At 42.7% G+C, this 23,400-nt stretch overlaps 1 protein-coding gene across 1 annotated transcript in view; it reads right to left on the minus strand.

Moving 5' to 3' along the window:
- PLPPR4 (phospholipid phosphatase related 4) overlaps positions 1 to 23,400 on the minus strand; it is a 36,742-nt gene that overhangs the window by 7,446 nt on the left and 5,896 nt on the right. The window contains exons 2-6 of the mRNA XM_083444858.1: positions 10,110 to 10,295; positions 6,544 to 6,673; positions 3,504 to 3,699; positions 953 to 1,010; positions 231 to 404 (exon numbers count right to left, since the gene is read on the minus strand). Of these exons, the coding sequence (XP_083300984.1) occupies positions 231 to 404; positions 953 to 1,010; positions 3,504 to 3,699; positions 6,544 to 6,673; positions 10,110 to 10,295 (744 nt within the window). The remainder of the gene's footprint in view (positions 1 to 230; positions 405 to 952; positions 1,011 to 3,503; positions 3,700 to 6,543; positions 6,674 to 10,109; positions 10,296 to 23,400) is intronic.

Consider the following 23,400-nt stretch of genomic DNA (forward strand, 5'->3'; position numbering starts at 1 on the left):
ACACCACACTAGCAAGGGTGACATAACTGGGCTTCTAAGGCTTAGAGCACAATGCCCCACAGCTGCAAAAAAGAAGGGAGACATGGACTCAAAAAGGTTGAAAACCTCCGTTCTACAGTATCGCGCAGAACAGAATCTATTACAAATAAAAGTGAAACAAAATATTTCTTATTTGTAGGGCATTTAGCTACCAAAACGCAGGCGTCTCTGCACATTTCCAATTGACTTACCAAGTACAGGGCAATTCCGCCTCCAATTAAAAAGCCACAGTAAACATCAACTGGGTGGTTTTTGTACTGGGTGATGCGAGTCAGTCCACATATAATCCCACAGATGATAAATGCAAATACTAGGAGCGGTTTCAGAAGTTTAGAGGAGTCGGTTAACGTGGAATTGAAGTACATCTTTAAAACAAAACAAAACATTTAAAAAAAGCAATTTAGTTAAATCTCCCAGGTGGGATGGTTTGCTTTCTTGTTTCCTAATGAGCTAGTAATGTGCCTCTCCTTAAGCCTGAAAGGTCCATAGCTTCTCATCCTGAGCTTTCGCTTTGAACTCCATGGGCTTCAGAACATGGGAAGTTTGTAGAAATTAACACAAACTTCTCAACTCTTTCAGTTTCATTCATTTGATGTGGAGGTTAGAGGCATCTGATCTGCATTAATGTGAATTGGTGGCATTTTAAGAAGTACTTGACTTATTCTGAAATTAAAAAAAAACCAATTTCATAAAATTTTACCCTCTAATTTCAGCCCTGATTTCCGCTTTTTTCTATTTCTGGCCTCCCTAAATAAATAAATGGGGGAGCAGAGAAAAAGTTTTTTTTCTGCTTCTTTTGTGGGGGGACGCTTGGCATCTGCAGTCTCAACCTTCCTGCTTTAAACAAGACATGAAATGACATTCTGACTTTACCCTTTTGTCCATGTTATTGCAAAGAGGCTTAATTACTCACCGAAACGTACACAGCTGCAAATGCTGCCAGGGTGGCGTGTTGTGAAGGGAATGACTTTCTGCAAAGGAAGGACACCCAAATTAAATTTCTCACTTAAAAATACATTCCGCAAGGGCTGATTTAAAAATAACCAAAGCACTGGGTGGTCCAGTATTGTAATCATATTTAACTTACAAGCTGTAATATCATCACGCTATAGGGCTTTAAAAAAACACACAACCCGTTCAGTGTTCTGAAGAGAATGTGGAATTTAGGCACCATTAACAGAGTAAACTTCTGGTCTCAAATAATGTGGGTTTTGGTTTACGTATTGCAATGGACAGATTCTACAATTACACAGAAGAATCTGTAATGCACAACAATCTAGGAAAAAAAGGTTGAGTAATTATCGCCATTGGGTTGCATCCAAATAAATTCTGCTCAGTATAGACTTCTTGAATTAATGGACTTAATTCAGGATTAATGGACTTAATTCAGGTGGGCATCTGGGTTTGTCTGATGCAGTCAAAATATATAAAAAAATGACCAGCAGCACCTTAAGAGACCAACTAAACTTGTTCTGGGTATAAGCTTTCGTGTGCATGTATCTGAAGTATCTGAAGAAGTGTGCATGCACACGAAAGCTCATACCCAGAACAAACTTATTAGGTCCCTAAGGTGCTACTGGAAAATTTTATATATATATATAGTATCTATCTATCTATCATCTATCTATCTATCTATCTATCTATCTATCTATCTGTCTGTCTATCTATCTATCTATCTATCTATCTATCTATCTAGATATATATAGTTATAGATATATAATAGATTTAAGGACCTATGACTAATGTTGGGCTTCCACTGCCTGAGGCAGCAGCCTCACCCTGCCTAATGCCTGGGCCAGCTTTGTATGCTAAAGTGATGGGAAGTCACTGTTAAGCACATGAGGAAGTAAGGCAAGGCAATGGCCTATCTAGTCCAGCACCCTGTTCCCACAGTGGCCAATCAGAAACCCACAAGTAGCACATGGACGCAAGAACACTCTTCCCTGCACTGGTTTCCTGCATTATTGGGGAGGCTCTGGGGAGTGAAGAGGTCAAGCCACATATTTGATGCTAGCCTTTCTGTGTTTGTCTTCTCTGAATAATTCATACAACCCCTGCCCCAAATTTCAGTCCTCTCCTACGTATGTGTGTTGTAACTCACTCTACGTGGGGCTGCCCTTGAGACTGACCCAGAAACTCCAGCGGGTGCAGAATGCCGCGGCGAGACTCCTTACGGGGTCCTCGCCACGGGATAACATTCACCCGATGCTATACCAGCTGCACTGGCTTCCGGTGGAGTACAGGATCAGGTTTAAGGTGCTGGTTTTAACCTTTAAAGCCCTATACGGCCTAGGACCCTCGTACCTATGGGACTGCCTCTCCTGGTATGTCCCACGGAGGACCTTACGGTCTTCAAATAAAAACATCTTGGAGATCCTGGGCCACAGGATGCTTAGGCAGGCCTCAACCAGAGCCAGGGCTTTTTTGGCCATGGCCCTAATCTGGTGGAACGCTCTGTCACAAGAGACTAGGGCCCTGTGGGACTTGACATCTTTCCACAGGGCCTGCAAGTCAGAGCTGTTCCACCAGGCCTTTGGCCAAGGCACAGTTTGACCCCCTCTCTCCTTCTGTAATCTTCCTAGAACTCTAGCCTAATGGTTGCCATTAATTTGATTCTGAAGTGATTTTAGAATGTATTTCAATTAATTGACTGTGATTTTATGTAAACTGTGCTATTTTTACTGTTATTAGCCGCTCTGAGCCCTGCTTTGGCTGGGGAGGGTGGGATACAAATAAATTATTATTATTATTAGTCATTATGTTTTTATGGGGCCATCATCCCCCTTGAAGCCAGTTTCTAATAAACAATGCAGGGAGGTACCCACATCTCCTTTGCAAATCCCAGATGCACAACTCTCTCAAATAACTACAACGTGTGCAACCACTGGCAGCTCTAGATGTTAATCAGGGATCGTGAAGGAAATAACGAAGTAGCCATATCTCGTTTCTTGGTCAATGTGACGCTAGCTTTGGTTGGAGGAGCAGATCTTGCTCCTCCCCCCAGCCATCTTGCCATCTGTGCCATATGGTTTCATGAGAGCCAATGAAAACGGAGTCTGCTCTTATCTGCAAAGCTCCCCCCTTCATCTTGCTCTTCTCCCCTTGAATGCTGCTTCTTGGCTATATTAATGCATAATGGAGTTGGGTATGATATATCTAAATCATGAGAATGAAATGCATGTATGCATGCCCGGGTCTTAGAAAAGCTTGCAGATATTATCAGCAGATTTTGGTCCACAGTTATGGATGAAAATAGATGGCGGCACATTTTTGACTGGGATGTACTAAGTGGCCTTAAACTGAGCCAGAACATTATTCCATCTAGCTTGAATTTAGGACCTTCTGCATGCAAGACAGATGTTCTACCACTGAGCTACAACCCCCCCCCCAAAAACACACACACCAAGACATAATAAACAATGAAAGATCATATTTCCCCCCTCCCCCATCTTTTTGTGTCTAACCTTCCATCGTTGATGATGATGGGATCGGTTCCTGAGCAAATATCCTCCACGATGTAAGAATTTTCTGAGCAGGATACGTTGAGTGATGTATAGTTAGGCTTGCATACAGTCAGGAAATATGGCGTTTGATACCCAGTTGACAGCTGTATGATGTCCGTGATGAGAGCTGTGGCACAAAGGCCAAAGACGTGGACACCTAGAAGTGAAGCGGGAGAAGCCTTAACATCTTTGGCCAAATAGATACAGCGCTTCATCCTAGGTCAAGGGATGGCAAACTGTTGGCCTGTGGCCCAAATCTGTCCCCATCAAACAATTTCATTTGGTTATCGTATTTTAATCAATATGTGTTTTCCCAGAGAGCAACGTGTCATGGCTTAAAGCTAAACCTCTCTTTAGATTTAGTATGTAACTGCTCAGATATATCTTCACATGCACACTCCACAATTGTAAAGTTCCCACAGTTAAATGATTCTTCATCATTAAGGCTTGCTTCCCTGTTGGAGTTTGCTTGTGTAATAAAACATGCTTCTAGCCTTGGGATCATAATCTGGATAATAGAGTGCTTTGCCTCCCTCAGAATCAATAGAACAATGCCCAATTAACAGTGAAAAATGGATAAGGTCATTGGTGCAGTTAGGTAATTCCGTAATGGTTTTAAGGGATTTAATGGTTTTAAGGGAGCCTCCCTTCTTTAGAGAGTGGCTTGGTTCACACCATGGTTTGCTTAAGGCATGGTTTGTTTAACAAACCATGGGCTAGCCACAAGTTGTGCCACAGATGATCCAACAAGCTATGGCTTGTTTTTCCAACGTCTGGTTGGTTTTCCCGTGGCTCTTGTATAACACTTTTGTAGTCAGGTGAGTGTCATACAAACCATGAGCAATGAAAGGTGCTGGATTCACATGTAACACCAAGCCATAATGAAAACAAGATAATATCACCAAGACAACTATCTGTAAACAAACAATAAATGTCCATAAATATGGCAAAAGTAGTTTCCTTCCCAAATAGGTTTTATCTTAAACAACAGCAGACACAGTAAAGAAAGAGTTCAGTTGGTGGCTCAGTGCTCATTTCTTCTCTTTCCAAAATAGATTTTATTTCGAGCAATTGCGAACACAGTAATAAAGAGTCCACTTCTGATATAACAGTGGTTCAGTGCTTGGAGATCATTCCAGTAATCAGACGTTTTGTTGCTAAAGAGCTTAGTCATCAAGCTTTGTAGTAAATAATATACAAGAGAAGACAGTATGTAAACGACTTAAAGCAGAGATATATCTGTCCCCATCTGCATGTTTCCATTGGGAGGAGCATAGAAAGGGGACGGTGTCTTTCAGTTTGTTAAACCTAAAGAAGGCTGATGACTAAACTCTTTAGTGACAAAACGTCTGATTACTAGAATGACGTTTGAGCTGAACCGCTGGTATATCACAAACGGACTCTTTCTTTACAGCACTTGCAATTGTTTAATATAAAACCTATTTGGGAAAGAAACTATTTTTGCCATTTTTATGGATGTTTATTGTTTCTTTACAGATAGTTGCCTTGGTGGTATTATCTTGTGTCGACTGCAGTAGTCACTGTATCACCACCCTGTTCATTGTTTTATTATAATGAAAACAAAGCAAGGTTCTTAAGTCAACAAAAAGCATGGCTTCAGACTGTGGTTTGTTGGTAGTAAGCAAACCACAGTGCAGCTGCTGAGTGGGGTTCACATATACAAGCTAAGCCACAGTTTAATAAACCATGGTTTAGTGCAGTATGCAAACCAGGCTGGTATGTGTAATATTTCAGTTACTTCAAAATGTGATAAGCAAAACCTGCTGTGTTTGGGGACTCTTCTGCTCAGTTTGGACTTCTCCCCAAAGTTCTGGCCTTGTAGCTCAACTAATTCTAAGCATGTAATTTAGCTGCAAGCCGCAATGATTTCAACAAGACCTGCTTCCACCAACTATTATTTTTACTTTCTATTTGTTGTTTTTGAATGTATTGTATTTTTATTGGTAATAAAAAGTCATATACCCAGGATAGCATGAATGATGTTGTATCATAATTAGTTGGTTTTTTAATTAAAAAAATATGGTATAATTACATCTCTTCGACCATCTTACAGCAGGATACATAGTCTCCCCCTCCCCCCCTTTCTCCACAACAACCCTGTGAGGAAGGTAAGGTTGAGAGATGATGTTTGTCATCAAATGAGCTTCTTGGCTGAGTGGGGATTTGAGCCTGGAGCTCTACATGTCTAGTTCTATACTCTTGCTGCTACTTAAGTCAGTGTGGTGAGCTGTGCTGAGAAAAGTGGGTGGGTGCTTTGTAAATGGACTGTGCAACAGTTCAATATTATAATGAAAAGGAACACATTATGCACTGTGGAAAATGGATATTCTTCACTTTGTGGTGTGAAGCTAAGAAATTGCTCAATGTGTGTAGGTCCCCCCCCCAATGATTTTAGCTGTAGACTTTCATTCTTTATTTCAAACAGAGCCACGCCAAATTAATATCACTGGCATCTGTGTATTTATTTCTCATTTTCTCTTGTAAAAGGGAATCTATAATAAGTCTTTTTTTTACAATCAAAATGTTGACTTTTCCTTATGATGTGTTGCATTTACTGCCCATCAAGCAACCTCCTGATTTATTTATTTTTAGGCTAACATTTCCAGATGTCAGGGCCAATTCAGATATCCTTCCTAGACTGTACTATTTTATGCTGCAGAAATATTTACAATTTTGAACATAAGCAAAGGCAGGGATTCCCACCTGTCCAAGACTGGATGAGATTATATAACTTCAGAAATAATATCTTACTTTCCTCTTCCCTTCTCATCCCTTTCTCCCTTTTGTGTCATGCCTATTCGATTATGAGCATGTTGGTGGTCTCTTTTCATCTCTGTATATCACTTATGAAGATATTTGACCCAGCCCTCATGGTACAGATCTGAAATCTGACATGTCCTTCAATTTATTTTTTTAAAGAGACTAAAAGCTGCAAGAAAAAACCAGAAATTCTTCAACAAAGGCATGAGCCAAAACCCACCAACAAATCGGACGGCTCTCCTAAGGAAAGAGTTGAAGTTGCAGCCTCCCGCATTGATATTGGCCTCGGCTCCTATGCCATTCCGACGTTTTGAAAGGCAGCAGTAGAGAATTCCTTCGCCCACCATGATCTGTTATGACAAAGGAAGGGTTCAAGGCAACGCTAGCAATTATGTAACCGGAGCATGATTTGTTTAGAAGGACTCATATATAGTCATAAGAGACCAAACTTCATTTGTGCCTGTTAACATTGTTCCAAGAACATGGCAAGGTTAGATGTAATGCATTTCACTGTCTTGAAAACTCATTGTTTTGCAAGGGAGATATTTTGATCTGTTGGGATAGGGACAGTGGTTGACCTTGGATCTGTTCCACCTCTCTAACAATGGCATGCTTTGGGGCTTCTTGGGTTGATTATATATTAATATATTAATAAACACAATTAGAACATCTGCACCCACACCGTCCTCTTCAAAAGAGCCCCAAGATCAGAATTTTTGTTTCACATCAACCCTCCCAGGTAGTTAGCTTAAGATACTAAGATACAATGTGATGCCCAAGGACACTAAATTAAACTCATCGCTGGGTGGAGAATTCACATTTTGAAATGCCCTGCCATCAGGGCTGAGCTGTAATAACTTGCCCTGCTCAGTGACCAAACATGGAAGGAAGGAGACAAAAACACAAGGCTGGGTAAATTGGGCCACAGTTATTTTAACGCAACCAACCTGCAGAGGGGAACAATGGTGAGACATACTCCCTACTCATAACAAACTGCGGGTGAGCCAACCGGCCAAAGGTGAGGGGTACCACTTCATCTAACCTTCCCTTAAGCCCCACCTTTCATGTGAATAAAAAGGCCCCCAGGATTATAGGTTGATGTTACATGTTGGCCCCAAAGGTGCCCCTCACCATGCCAGTGAGTCCCAAAGCCCTGAAGGCGAGTCTCAGAACTACAACTATAACTGCCTGATAACCTCTGGAGACATACCTGTCAATGTTTAACCTATTTAACCACCAGTTTAACCTATTTATTGGTTAATCTTTGTTCATTACATCTGCCAGCAAATCAGTACAGAATAGTGAAAAATAAAACCACCAAGGCCAATCAACTGTTGACTCCCCTCCCAATTTGGTCCTAAATGGTGACCAGCAATGCCTGTACTGAATAAAGGAAGGGAGGATGGGTAGAATGGGTTCAAGGCAGGCCAGGGCAGGCCTAAATAGCCCTGCATTGGCCCTAACCCCAACAATGGGACTGTGTGTGGGGCACCATTTTGTCTATATAAGCAACAGCACTCACATAAACACTGGCAATAGAAGGCATGGTTTGGGGGCCATTCTAGAGTTACCATCCTTTAAGCCAGGCATGGCCAAACTTGGCCCTCCAGCTGTTTTGGGACTACAATTCCCATCATCCCCGACCACTGGTCCTGTTAGCTAGGGATGATGGGAATTGTAGTCCCAAAACATCTGGAGGGCCGAGTTTGGCCATGCCTGCTTTAAGCTGACTGAATGGCTTGTGAGTATTAAGCAAAAATTGCAACAAGCTGTTCATGCACTGAGGGAAAAACTCAGTAGTGCTCCTTTGTTTAGATTATATCCTACCCAAAGCCTGAAACGACCACAAGATCAATGCACAGAAACCTATGTTTGTTCTTAATCTCTCTTGCACCTACTGGAACGTAATAGTTCTCTTCAGTTCTTCATGGACTGTTAAAAACAACAACAACCACTCTCAAACCCACAACCTTAGAGTTTGGACGCATTTGCCTGTTCAACCCTTGATGAAAGCAAATTCATCCAAGGTGTAAATTGAGCTATTGGAGATTTAGCAGCGCAGACAGATGCTGGCATTCAAAATGCAGAACCTTTCCACACGTTTACTTGCCTGTCGTCAAGGAATGTACATGCATGAATATACATTTGATGCTCACTCTTTTGTTGTTGTGGGAGGAGATATAACCATAAAGAAATGGATTCTAATTACCAATAATCAGGGTGACCCCCATGTATTTTAAGTACGAAGCAACGCGGGCGAGGTGTTATTTATTTACTTCATGTTGAAGCTTTAATTAAAAGCTGTGGAAACCCATGACTGCTGATGCAGCAGGCTTCCTGCTGCGTGGTGAGCATAGAGTTCAGTGGTCTGACGCTGTTGCTAGCCCAATAACCTTTTCCCTGCTGCACTGTGTATCTTAATGGGCTTTTCTTATTTCCCCTACAGCAAAATAAGGGCAGCGGAGGTTGTATAATTCCTCAAGAATGTAGATGGCGAAAGGGACCTAGGGGATTCTATAAGCTGAGAGCTACTGTCAAAAACAGCTTCTGAAAACATGATCTGTCTCCACACAGCCATTATGAAGGTGTCACTTCGACCAAGAGCAACTGATGGGGGTTCTTAAATTTGCGTTTTGTTTAACATTGCTCTCTAAAGCTCCATCAGAGCAAATGGCAATCTGCGGGAAACCCACTCTGATGTTTGCTCCGATTCTGGTTTAAAGAGTGGGTTTTCACAGGGAAAGCTGGGGGCAACAAACAGACAAACCACCACACTCAGACACAGAACATTAAAGTGCAGTCCTCTGACTGGAAAGAGTGAGGCAAAAAGCAAGTGTGGATAAGCCCTGGGGGAGTAGTTTCTGAATTATTTAGCCGTTATTGATTGCATCTATATCCTCCCTTTTTCTTCATGGGGCTCAAGGTGGCCTGCATGGTCCTCCTCATTTAATTCCCACAAGAAGTCTGTGAGGTAGGTGAAGCTGAGAGTGAGTGACTGGATCAAGATCACCCAGTGGGGATTTGAACCCTGGTCTCACAGGTCCTAGTCTGACACTATAACTACTGCACCATGCTGCTCCTCAAATTAGGTGGATCACCTAATCTGGATGGGGTTGCACTCTTCCTGAAGAAAGAGGGGAAGTTTCATCTATCTATCTATCTATCTATCTATCTATCTATCTATCTATCTATCATCTATCTATCTATCTATCTATCTATCATCTATCTATCTATCAATCATCTATCTATCTATCTATCTATCTATCTATCTATCTATCTATCATCTATCTATCATCTATCTATCATCTATCAATCTATCTACCATCTATCTATCTCTATCATCTATCTATCTATCATCTATCTATCTATCTATCTATCATCTATCTATCTATCAATCTATCTATCATCTATCTATCATCTATCTATCTATCATCTATCTATCATCTATCTATCTATCAATATCTATCTATCAATATCTATCTATCATCTATCCTCCTCCTCCTCCTCCTCCTCCTCCTCCTCCTCCTTCTTCTTATACCACTCTTCACCCATAGATCTCAGGGCAATTCACAGCATAAAAATACAACACAAAACACATAATAAATACAAAAACAAAACAACCACCACTACATCACTCTTGTATGCAGATATAACTGCGCGACTCAAACATTTGCTGATTTATTCAAGCATTCCCTGATGAAAACGTGAACTCTGCTCTTCTGCTGATGTGCCGACAGTAGTTTGAAAGGGTGTTAAGAGGGGTAAGTGGGATGTTCTGCAACTCACCGTAATGGCAGGTGCCGCAAAAGCCAAGCTGAGCAACATCAGGAAAGGAACAGCCTCTTGTGAAGGTTCGATGTATGGCATACTGAGACTCCTGTCATAGCAACTGAATCCAGAGTGAACCGGCTTGAAGACATCCGTCAGCTCAAGGAAATAGAGGCTAACCACAGAGGAGGCCAGTATGGGCAACTGGGAAGGAAGGAAGGAAGGAAGAGGAAGACTTGTTAAAAGCAATGCATACATTTTTGGGGTCTCATCTGCAAGCCTATATAGCAATATATATATAGCCTATATAGCAACACGAGCAAACTTAAGACACAGAGTTGAGATGGCTTTGCAGCTGAAACAGGACTAATCAGAGAGAGTTGCATACCAATGCCCTGGGCCCTGCAGTTCCCTTAGATAATAAGCACACAGACATGGATATTTTAGGTTTATGGGATAAATGAGGCCACAACTTTATTGGTTACAGATGTGAGCGGTTTGGATTAGGTATTGGGTGAAACCAGGCTATATCCTGACTCATGCCCGTCTGCAAGGAGTCTCACTAAGGGTAAACCACCAGTAGGGGGAGCCCTATGACATACGTCAAATCGGGGCACCCCACAGAATCCCCACTGGGGTCATGGCATGGCCCTAGCCCACGTCCAGGCTTCGGACAGGATTCACACCCCCGGATCCCTTTAACAGGATACCCTTATTGCCCCCCGGCTGCATCACAACTGAGCCAGTGTGGTATAGTGGTTAAGAGCGGTGGAATCGTAATCTGGTGAACCGGGTTCACTTCCCCACTCCTCCACATGCAGCTGCTGGGTGACCTTGGGCTAGTCACACTTCTCTGAAGTCTCTCAGCCCCACTCACCTCACAGGGTGTTTGTTGTGGGGGAGAAAGGGAAAGGAGATTGTTAGCCGCTTTGAGACTCTTTAAGGGGAGTGAAAGGTGGGATATCAAGTCCAAACTCTTCTTCTTCTTCTTCTTAAACGGCCTGCGGCCACGCACCCAGCTGTACCAATTGGCCAGCTGGGGGTGTGACATGGCCGGGCACCAGCATGACATGTGCAGCATCCCTCCATCCTCTGGCTGGATCACTAAGGATCCTGGATGCCTGGCCACAACACTGCACACCAGTGAAGGTGAGTGGACTTAGCAGCATACAGTGGTACCTTGGGCTAAGTACTTAATTCATTCCGGAGGTCTGCTCTTAACCTGAAACTGTTCTTAACCTGAAGCACCACTTTAGCCAATGGGGCCTCCCTCTGCCGGACACGCCGCGGGAGCACGACTTCTGTTCTCATCCTGAAGCAAAGTTCTTAATCTGAGGTAGTATTTTTGGGTTAGCGGAGTCTGTAACCTGAAGCGTATGTAACCCAGGGTACCACTGTACTAAAAACAAAAACAAGGACAACCCAATTATCCCCCTCCTCCCCATCGCATTTTAAAAGGGCATCGGATGACAATCAGCCAAAGGCCTGGTCAGAAAGGAATGTTTTTGCCTGCGCTTAAAGGTGCATAATGCCTATGTGCCACACTCACTGCTGCCATGTGGCCTCAGAGGCTGGACCGAGTGCGAAATCAGCCCTCAGGCCAAAAGAGTTTTGCCACCACTTGTATGTAATAGACTTTTTAAAAAGAAAAAAGCCAAGGGAAAACCATGTATATAAGGAGAAGTTGCAGGTGGCTATTTGAACTTATGAATATTTATTGAGTGTGCTGCTTTGAACAGCAGGAGCATTGCAATTACAGGTATTAACTTCAAACACCTTGAGCATGTCCGATGTAATTAGATGGCATAATGCTCATTGCCTTAACTTCTCTGGACTCAAATTGGAATTTTAAAGGCAAACAGATACAAAAGAGAGAAGGGGCCTAATATCGGCAACTTTACCTGGTTGATGGAGAGCTAGCTTCTGCAATTAACCCTTGCTCCTGTTTGAAATTTACAGTGGGGGAAAAATAAGTGACGCTTTAGTACAAGCTTTAGTACAGTGGGTTTATGGGAGATGCTTCTAGGTATTCAGTGACAAAACTGTAAGTTTGGGATCCTAATTTTCTGGAAATGCATTGTGCAGGAAACAGTAGCCCTTGATTTCAGGAGAATAGGAGGTGAAGATGATCGGTATAATTAATAAGCTTGTTTAACCTCAAAATTGCTTGAGTTCTTTTTAGTATCGCACAAGTGCCGTAATAATAAAAAGGACAAACATCGTCATGTTAATCCTTAGGAAAGCATAGTGAAAAGACAATCACCAAATCAAAAGTATTCAACATGAGGAATTATTCTACTACCGCTTTAGATGCTGCTGCCAGGTATTAATCACTCTCCCAACACAATGAAATTGATTGGCAATGGATGGAGGACTGAAAAGTGGATATACTTCACAAAATGCATACTTTTGTCTGTGGAATTTAAGATGACCACCCACATAGATGTAGCTTTCTAAATGGGTTAAAGAAATCCAAGGACAGGTCAATGAACAGCAGTGAGTTCTGAAAGTAGGATTGACGGCTCCATGTTTTAAAGCAGTACACATCTGATTATTCCACACCTGGGGTCACCAGGGGGGGTTGCGACTGCGTGCTTCTGACTTTCATTGGCCAATCTGTCTGTCTGCTGTTGGAAACAAGAGTTCAAGGCTCCATGGATGTGCAGTGAACCTGGCAATTTATGTGGTTCCGCCAGAAGAAAATGTGATCAAGAGCACACACTTTTTACTTGCTTCCATGGTTTATCTATAGGGGTCAGCAAACTTTTTCAGCAGGGGGCCAAGTCCACTGTCCCTCAGACCTTGTGGGGGGCTGGACTATATATTATTTTCTTTTTTTGGGGGGGGAATGAACGAATTCCTGTGCCTCACAAATAACCCAGAGATGCATCTTAAATAAAAGGACACATCTACTCATGTAAAAACACTCTGATTTCTGGACCGTCCATGGGCCAGATTTAGAAGGCGATTGGGCTGTATCTGGCCCCCGGGCCTTAGTTTGCCTGTCCATGGTTTATCACGACAGGAACAAGGGTAGCTTCACATGAAGGTCCTAAATCCACCCCCATCCTCTTCTGGCCCAGGGAGTTCAGAAACATTTGCTTCTGTTTTTAATTGATTGCAGCTTGTTGCATAGTTCAAATCCAACAAACTGTGGTTAAGCGTTGTTGTTGTTTAGTTGTTTAGTTGTGTCCAAATCTTCATGGCCCCATGGACCAGAGCACGCCAGGCACTCCTGTCTTCCACTGCCTCCCGAAGTTTGGTCAAACTCATGTTCGTAGCTTCGAGATCACTGTCCAGCCATCTCATCCTCTGTCGTCCCCTTCTCTTTGTGCCCTCAATCTTTCCCAACATCAGGGCCTTTTCCAGGGAGTCTTCTCTTCTCATGAGGTGGCCAAAGTACTGGAGTCTCAGCTTCAAGATCTGTCCTTCCAGTGAGCACTCAGGGCTAATTTCCTTCAGAATGGATAGGTTTGCTCTTCTTGCAGTCCACGGGACTCGCAAGAATCTCCTCCAGCACCATAATTCAAAAGCATCAATTCTTTGGTGATTAGCCTTCTTTATGGTCCAGCTCTCTGAGTTGTTCAAGCCCCTTCGCCACGACAAGGCAGTGATCCATGAAGGAGTGGTTAAGCATAACTATGGTTTATTTTAAACTAGCCAGCTTCCAACTATGATTTATGATGCTGCCTTATTTCAACAAATCATAATTTAGGTTAGTGTTGGGGGGCTACACTAAAATGTGCTTACTTGATCTCCTAGCAGCCATGCTGCAGGAGAAGCAGAGGTGAGAATTAGGATATCCAAACAGGCACAGAGCCCAAACTTTTAGAAATTCTCTGACAAAAAAAAGTAAGCAAGAATTAATATCCTGAAGTTAAATGAGGGGAAGGACTTGTTGGAAGCAAATACACACACCTTTTGTGGAAATGCCCTGAAAAATACTCTGGAATTGTTCATGGTTCTGTTCAGCCTGCCCTGTCTTACCCAGCTTCTGCTGCAGTTCTTAATATTGAGTGAAGCGAACTAGTTACTACAGAGTTTCTTGCTACACATACACAAGCCACCCACCATTTCTCCTCCCAATTTGATTGAAAAAAATACATGCAAAATGATTAAGTAAAAGATATTTATTTCAGAAACACACTTGTGCTGCATTGCTTTTTTAAAAATAAAAAATTATCGACATAAATACATACAAAATACAGTGAAAGTAATAAGTGTAACCAATACAACCCTTTTAAATATGAGATAGTTGAATGCTATATTGTATTCTCAGTTGCTTTCAGGTTTTCCTCCCTATTGCCTCGTTGTTTTATTTTTTCTGTCTCTGCATGCATTTGTATTGCATTGCTTGCTTGTGCTCTCTCCCGGTTTCTCTCTTTTTTTCTCTCAGAAGGCCATAAATGAAATGCAAAAGAAATAAACAAAAGCTCTCCAATGTAGGAAACACTACCTGTTGCTTCTCTGGTTATCAGAACATGCTGAAAGCTACAAGGAAATCTGGCCTTCAAAGAAAGAGCTCTAAGCATGCTCAAAACAGATCTGTCATTCTGATAGGTTACCACATCGTGCAGGAATGCATTAAACAACTTCCCTATACAGGGTTGCCTTCAGATGTCTTCTAAAGTTTGCATAGTTACTTATCTCCTTGACTCAGAGGTCACAGAACTCCATACCCTCCAACACTTCTCCAATGAAGTGCGCTGCTCTGGTTCGCCAGAAGCGGCTTAGTCATGCTGGCCACATGACCTGGAAGCTGTATGCCGGCTCCCTCGGTCAATAAAGTGAGATGAGCGCCTTGACCCCAGAGTCGGTCACAACTGGACCTAATGGTCAGGGGTCCCTTTACTTTTACCTTTAAGGGAAAGCAGGACATTCCAAGATCAAATCAGAAACTGGGGCGGCTTGTGTAAATCCGGAACTGCCTCTGGAAAATAGGGACACTTGGAGGGTTTGCTAAGCTGATCTGAGGCTGCTGGATTGTCCTAAACAACAGAGAGGGGTTGGAACCTGCCCAGGGAAGGAGGGGAGAAAACTGAAGGTCTAACAGCAAAGAGTTTAAGTGCTGTGTGTGTTCTGGATCTAACCGAAGCCTCAATGAACTAAAATTCCTGGTGGCTGCTTCTCTCACATTGGACATACTTAGAAGAAGAGAGTATAACTGCCAAACATGTAGCCAACTTAGGCCCAGATCTTGTACAGCAGCCATCAGATGCTGTTCTGATAAAGGGATTTTTTTTGAACATAGCAAAGGGCAGGGCTAGTGCCTTTCCTTCACTAAGTGACACTCCTGAACACACATCTTCTCTAAATGAAATGAAATGGATCAAATCAGCATGTAACCTAACAGCTGACAGGAAGCTCCTGTCCAATTCAGTCAGTGGCAGGTCCGTAAGCTGCAGTTACAGAGATGCCTCCTTCCCTTGTCGCCTGTTCCCTGTCTGTTCCCTGCCTCTTCCACCAGCTACTCCAGATGCAAAGTGTCTATGAGCAAGTACGTTCCATAGATGGGTAAGAACTCATCTTTGGGCTTCTATGCTACATCCTGATTTATAACTTATATAGTGACATAGTGCTGTACACAGTACAAGAGAGCAGACTCCAGTCCCTAAAGTTTACCATCTGACATGGGAGAAAGAGCGGTAGATAGGGAGAGGAAGGTGGAGGTAGGAATGAATAAAAAATAAGGCACAATTTCACCATCACACCAATTGCACACACTGAAGTTTAAGTTATGTGCTTTATATTATGGATAGCATGCTATGGAAAAGCCAGTTTTGAGAATAAGGCACTCTTTGCATTCTCAGAGACACTTGAAACAGCATGTCTGTCAATCAATCTTATTCACTGGTCAAGCATTTGGGGGACTGCAGCATACAGCTTTTAAAACAGGAAGATGTTGCTTAGATAGGCTTTTAAATGTCCACTGCTTTAGAAGCTTTGAAACACCACAATTTAATCACAAGTAGAGTTGATGCAGGTATGGTAGCAACCACAACCTTCAGATTTGCTTCTGGAATCCCCCCGTGTCCCATGGTGCTAAGCGTAGAGGAACGCAACGCTGCTCACATGTGATATTGGCACTGCAAGAGTTAATTATATAATTTATCTCCCTGCTTTCCACCTCCCTCTTTGTATCTCATCAAGTAATCTGTGTCCTTGTAACTTTCCCTGCAACATGTGAGGACTAAATCCCACTCCATCTGGAGGATAAAAAAACCAGACTTCTGCATAATTCCTCCCCACCCCCCTTTTTCTAATATGACATAATGCAATAACAAAGGAACAACTTGCTATTTGCAGGATAGAGAATGATCAAAACAGGGTTTGTTCCCTTAACGCTGTATCCACGCTGGCATTTTAAAACAAAGGAATCACATTCTTTTTCTTTTTGATGCACACACGCACACCAAAGCACAGTCACCACAACTTTGCTTTGCATATATGTGCATGCGCAGCCCACATTCATTAATGGGGTGCGCATGCATCAATGAGCCAAATATTTCAGTGGGAAGCAATGGAGAAGGCGAATGGCACTACATATAGAGGAGTTTACAAAAGGTGTCCATGGGACTCTGATAATTAATAGGCTTGGGGCAACTTCCTATAACTTCAATGGGTTTCCTGACATTCAGTGGGTTTTCACTTCTGATCCTGTGCACAGGAGGTGAAAGCAAGAAAAAAAGAAACTCATACTTATCAACGGCATATATGCAAGTGTTTGCCTTGTTTATATGATTGGATAGGTTTCAATATTTGCCGTTTTTCTCTATACCTGTCAGTATAAAGTGCTACGGTGGTACTCTCAGGGGCATAACTATGTCAGAGACTAATGAAGAGAGCCTGTCAGTCAGATGGCTCTCAATGGGGGGCGGTTGACAAATGCAAGGTGTGTAAGGCTATCATGGGCTAGTACTAGTCCAGGTTCAAAGAATCATAGAATGGTAGAGTTGGAAGGGACCCTGAGGATCATCTAGTCCAAACCACTGCAATGCAGGAATATGCAGCTGTCCCAAATGGGAATACGCAGCTGTCCCATATGGGGATCAAACCTGCAACCTTGGCATTACCAGCACAATGCTCTAACCAACTGAGCTATCCTATCAGGGATAGAATAACTCTGAATCCCAATTCCTGTGGAACCACAGCAGGAGAGGACAGTTGCTATCATGCCCTGCTTGTGGCCTTCCCAAGAGACATCCCATTGTGGGAATCAAGATGTTGTGCTAGCTTAGCCTTTGGTCTGATCCAGTAGGCATCTTCTTTATGGTTGAATAGCATTTCCCTTTTCTCAAGGAACCCTTCGAACCATCGTTCCCTGAAGGGTCCGGGGGTCTGGTACAGAATCATTTGCCTCATGAGTAACCTAGGATCCCCAAAATTCTTGTTATGTCCATTAAACTGGCCAATACAGATCTATAGTGTGGGGGTGTCCTAAGACTGTACAGTGGTACCTCGGGTTACATACGCTTCAGGTTACAGACTCTGCTAACCCAGAAATAGTGCTTCAGGTTAAGAACTTTGCTTCAGGATGAGAACAGAAATTGTGCTCCGGCAGTGCGGCAGCTGCAGGAGGCCCCATTAGCTAAAGTGGTGCTTCAGGTTAAGAAGAGTTTCAGGTTAAGTACAGACCTCCAGAACGAATTAAGTACTTAACCCGAGGTACCACTGTATCACAGTGCCAAGAGGCACTGCATGACCCTCTAGTGAGTGTTTCCGGGCCAAGGGTATAAAATCAATAGCCACAATCCTGCACAAGGCTAGGTGTACTTCACTCCCCATTGATTTCATGGGAAGCTTCTCAGTAAATTTAATGAAGCTGGCTTGGATGCTCAATTTGCAAGACAGAGAGTGATGCGGCAGGGCATGGCCTGAGTTGGGCAGAAGTCCAGACACATTTATTTTCGCTGCCATGACTCAGCCTTGGAATTCATGAAGTGAGACGTTAATCTATTTTCACGAGGTTGAGGGTTTCCCAAACCCTGCTACTACTTTTTCCAGACGATGCAGCTTTTATTCTCCAGGAATATATTGCAGAACGTGCTAGTGCAGCTTCTTAAACAATACACGGTTGGACAGGCCAGTTTGTTTTAAATACTATTGTTCTGACAACCACAATTTGGCTTAGCTTGTTCTTTGACGAGTGACATGCTTTTCCACTTTATGATCATTACCTTAAACCCACTTAGCCCAACTGCTTCTCACTATGGATCCTGAGGATGTCCACTCTGCTCGGTTACATCATTCCTCCTTCCCAACTCTAAGCAACGCAGAGAGCAAGGCCGGCTCCAGACAGGTAGGGATGTTTATGAACCAGGTGTGCAGCTCTGGGGGTTCCTGACTTAATGCAATTTTGCCTTTGCATGTGGATACATGGACCTGAACCCTCGCTTAAGTGGCAGGCCCACTGTAATCCATTGCTACACACACAAAGCTATTGTCTTCCTTCTGCAAAATGTACACAACAAAGTTACTTCATGTCCTTCAGATTTCCTTGGTCCACACTGGTGTGCAGGAGAAGCAGAACTGCTGACAACGTACTCAAAACTCCAGATGACCCCACTCAGTGGCAGTGTTAATAATAATAATAATAAATTTTATTTATACCCCGCCCTCCGCAGCCAAAGCTGGGCTCAGGGCGGCTAACAACAATCAAAACAATCCAACATTCTAAAAACCTTTCACTATAAAATTAATCAAAATCAAATTGATGGCAACCATTAAGCAAGATTCTGTGCAGATTGCCAGAGGAGGGAGGTTAGAAACTGAGATATGAAAGCTAGGAACTGAGTGGCACATTAAACTGAGGTTATGGGCGCCACAATGGAGTGTTTAGGTGAGCTCTTTTATAACAAGAATGCAAAGCTGAAAATGAATGAACTGCAGCTAAAATCTTATGTTCGTTTTTCACATGGCTTAGTCCTCATCTGAAGACTGCAAAAAACAAAGCCATACTTCCCCTGCCTGCCCCCCTAATATTCTTATGAGGGTCCCTTCTCCAGTCTTCAGAGAGTGGATGGAAGTGAGGAGGCAGAAAAAGGTCTTCCTTTTCTTCCAGCAGTAGCAGTTTTAAACTGAAATCTTGGGCTCAGTACTGTGCCCACAGCTCAGAAACTGCTTGCATTAATGAAACTCCCCATCGCAAAACGCACCTAGAACAATGGGAGTTTTGAACGCTGCTCAGCGGTTTCATGTAGATGTTAAATAGCATAGGGGATAAAACTGAACTCTGAAGAACTCCACTCCTATGGGACCACTTCTCCTGGTATGCCCCGTGGAGGACCTTAAGGTCCACAAATGACAACATTTTGGAGGTCCCAGGTCACAAGGTGGTTAGATTGGTCTCAACTAGGGCCAGGGCCTTTTCAGTACTGGCCCCAACTTGGTGGAATGCTCTGTCACAAGAGACTAGGGTCCTGCGGGACTTGACATCTTTCTGCAGGGCCTGCAAGACAGAGCTGTTCCGCCTACCCTTTGGTTTGGACTCAGTCAGACCCTTATGTTTCCCTCCCCTTGTGGTTTTGATCTATGAGGTACTTTTAAAATGAGGCTGCATTTTAAATTGCATTCTAACCTGTATTTTAAATTGTCCCCCCCCCTATTGTGTTCTTACTGTAATTTTACTAGTGTTAGCCGCCCTGAGCCTGGCTCTGGCTGGGGACGGTGGGGGTATAAATGAAATATTATTATTATTATTATTATTATTATTATTATTATTATTATTATTATTATTATTATCATCATCATATTATCATCATCATCATCATTATTATTGGCTCCATGGGGCTGAAAAGCACTCCCCAAGCATCTGTTTCTGTGCCAAAACTGGGCCTAAACCCCCATTGAAATGGATACAGAAAATCAGTTCCCTCCCACAGTTCACTTTACATCTGTGGGTGTCGCAGTGGATGTGTTAGACTGTTGTCTTGCCTCGGTAACAGACTCAATGGGAGCCAATAAACTGAAGCTCAATCCAGATAAGATTGAGGCATTGTTAGTGGGTGGTTCTCTAGACTGAATAGATGTGAGGTTGCTTGCTCTTATAACAATAATAAATATTCTTATTTATTTATACCCTGCCCTTCCCAGTTCAAAAACTGGGCTCAGGGCAGCTAACATCAAATTTAAAACACTTAATTATAAAAGCAGCATAAAATACAGTATAAAAACATGAATAACAATAAAATTCAAAAATCAATTTAGTGGAAATAAGCATTAGATAATCCCCAGGGCTAGCTGGCTGAATTGGTCCTACTTGGGCCAGCTGTGGGGTCTCTGAGCGGGTGATCTTCATAAAAGGGTAGGGGTAAGGAAGAGAAGGGAAATAAAAGATCAGGTTGAATTCAAATTAAAGGCCAGGCAGAATAGCTCTGTCTTACAGGCCCGATGGAAGGAGGTTAAATCCTGAAGGGCCCTAGTCTCATGGGACAGAGCATTCCACCCTCCCTCTAAAGTGGTGGTTATGTAGCTTGGGAGTACTCCTGGATCCTTTGTGGTTGCTTGAGGCTCAGGTGGCCTCAGTGGTGCAGTTGCCTTCCATCAGTTTTGGCTGGTGGCCCAGCTGTGCCCTAATTTGGGAAAGGAATAGCCTAACTTCTGTTAACCTATGGATATGCAAATTTAATGGCTAATTATAACAGGCCCAGTGCTCTGAAACAGGCAGCTTTCACTTGCCTAGAAAGCACGGATCTGAGTGGTTTTCCGCTTTCCCCATTGCTTTGACTGGGAAAATCCGCTCTTTAGTGTTGAATTGGTGCAAACATCAATCCACAGAAAACCTGATAGAAGTTTGCTCCAATTCAGCTGTAAATATTGGGTTATCCCAGTGGAAAGAGCCAGGAGAAGAAGAAGTCTAGATGAGCCTAGGCTGCAATCAAAAGCAAGTTCAGCACCATGGACAAGGACTATAGTGCTGGTTCAGCACCATAGGCAGAAGTGCAGCTGTGGAGACAGAAAGAGCAAATGATCTCAACATAGGGATGGATCAAGTGGGAGAGAGCTTGATAGTAAAAATCCAAAATTTAGAAATAATTACTACGATTTGAAAAACAAAACACAGTACAAACTACAATAATGGGGGAAGAGTGTGACCAGGTGACCTCAGTTGTTAAACGCTGATGGACAAATTTAAGGTCCCTGCTAGCCCTTTTTAGGATTATCTGTCCTTAGATTAGACTTGGACATGTCAAATAAAGGCCGGCTCTCTGTAATATAGGTCACCATTTTGTCTGTATGCAGGGCAAAGCCCTCCCAAGGCAACTTTGCAAACAAGACATAAAAGCTGAAGCATCTCATTACAGTAAAACTAAACAATTAAAACAGCAGCATTTAAAAAAAAGGATTAGACCAATTCATGGAGGAGAGGGCTATCAAATGTTGTGCTTAGTATGAAATAAAAGCCAGTGGCCTGATCCAGAAGGCTATTCTTATGCTCTTATTTCATACTAAGCACAACATTTGTCTATTTATTACTTAATATCCCTCTCTTAAACCTGAAGGCTCCCAGGGTGGTTGGTATATGGCAATTCATAAAAATACATCATTGCAAACCTTGTAACACAAACAATATAAATAGAACAAAAATCAATATAATAAAATGACTAACATCAGAGAGAATCCAGCAGCAACTTATGTCTCACACGAGCCATTTATACTTGTCATGGATGAAGAATCTGCAAATGAAATCTTCTCATGGCCCTGAGAAGAGAGATCCACCAGATTTACCAGGGGAATCTGAAAAGAACTCTTAGCAACTTGAAATCCTTTTCCCTAGAAGTCAATGGCTGCAGAAAATTGCACTGAGCCTTTGACTGACCAGATGCAGCATTTCATATATTTGATCTTGACCACCTAGCCCAGATTACAAAGCTCTGGAAGTAGATCCAGGACAATTTTCTCTATCTACTTCAGCTGCTCGACTTCCAGCTATGATCCTGCACCTACGCTAAAGTTCTTATACATGGTCCTGAACTTGCTTTTGTTTCTAGCCCATATCCTCAGATATATGGTCCTGAACTTGCTTTTGTTTCTAGCCCATATCCTCAGATATATGGGCCATCATCTCTTCTCAGTGGTGGACATCACAATGCACCAGGACAACTCTCATATAAAATCAACGTAAGCAATTAAGAAAAAAACATTTCTTTAAAACCAGAAACAATGTAAATGGTTTGAAATGGTAAGCGCAACACTGCGGCTCAAGGCTGCTTGAAGTAAATGAGTTTTCAAATCTTGTTTGAAAGTGAATTGGGGCCAAACGTATATGTTCCACATATTTGAGGCCCTGTCTCTAGTGACTGTCTCTTGTGACACACTAGAGCTATGAAACTGCCGGCAGAAGGCCAGAGGCATTTCTCCCAAGCAACCTGGCAAGTGGTTGTGTGCGTGTATACCCCCCCCCCAGGTTCATGGGAATACCATGAAAAAAGCCACTGACTCATGGGTATACTAAAGCAATAGAAGGTATATTCGTATATCTAGGCACCAGTTTCCCCAGTACTGGCAAACTGATTCCAGCACCACGTTTTCAGCAAGTCACATGTTCTTGGGCTTTAAAATAAAATAAAATAAAATAAAATGAGGTAGTCCTTGGGTTGGTTGCATTTTTGACAGACTTATAAAAGTGAGCTCCCAACAGGCTTCCAAATGTAGCAGCTTCAGAATATTATAACATGAGTGAAAGCTGGTGGGCTGAATCCATCCAGAGTTAAATTCATGTCACGAACATGTCTGCCTTTGTATTAATTCTGAAACCATCTCAACTGTAAGAGCCGCACAGAGGCAAAGGGTTGCGTCTTCCAGACAATTTATGCTATCCTTTGTCCATGATTATAAACCAAACACTTCTCCCCCCTTATCTTTGCCTTCCCTTTGAATTTACTCTGAGCCTTGTTGTCAAGACCATGTGGGTGGTGACACTGGATAATTGCATTGGCAAGTCTCCTAACGTTCTGTTTCCCTTTTCCCAGGACAACCTCAGTGTTTAAGCCTTAAATGGGGTCAGGATTCAACTTAAGTGTTGTATAGCTTGTAGGATCTACAAATACAGTGGAACCTTGGGTTACAGATGCTTCAGGTTACAGATGCTTCAGGTTACAGACTCGGCTAACCCAGAAATAGTACCTCAGGTTAAGAACTTTGCTTCAGGATGAGAACAGAAATCACATGGCAGCAGTGGGAGGCCCCATTAGCTAAAGTGGTACCCCAGGTTAAGAACAGTTTCAGGTTAAGAATGGACCTCCAGAATGAACTAACTTCTTAACCTGAGGTACTACTGTAACATTAGCAGAGGTTAAGTATCTTAAAG

The sequence above is a fragment of the Podarcis tiliguerta genome, assembly GCF_965153285.1.
Source record: "Podarcis tiliguerta genome assembly, chromosome: 6".
In the NCBI taxonomy this organism is placed as follows: domain Eukaryota; kingdom Metazoa; phylum Chordata; class Lepidosauria; order Squamata; family Lacertidae; genus Podarcis; species Podarcis tiliguerta.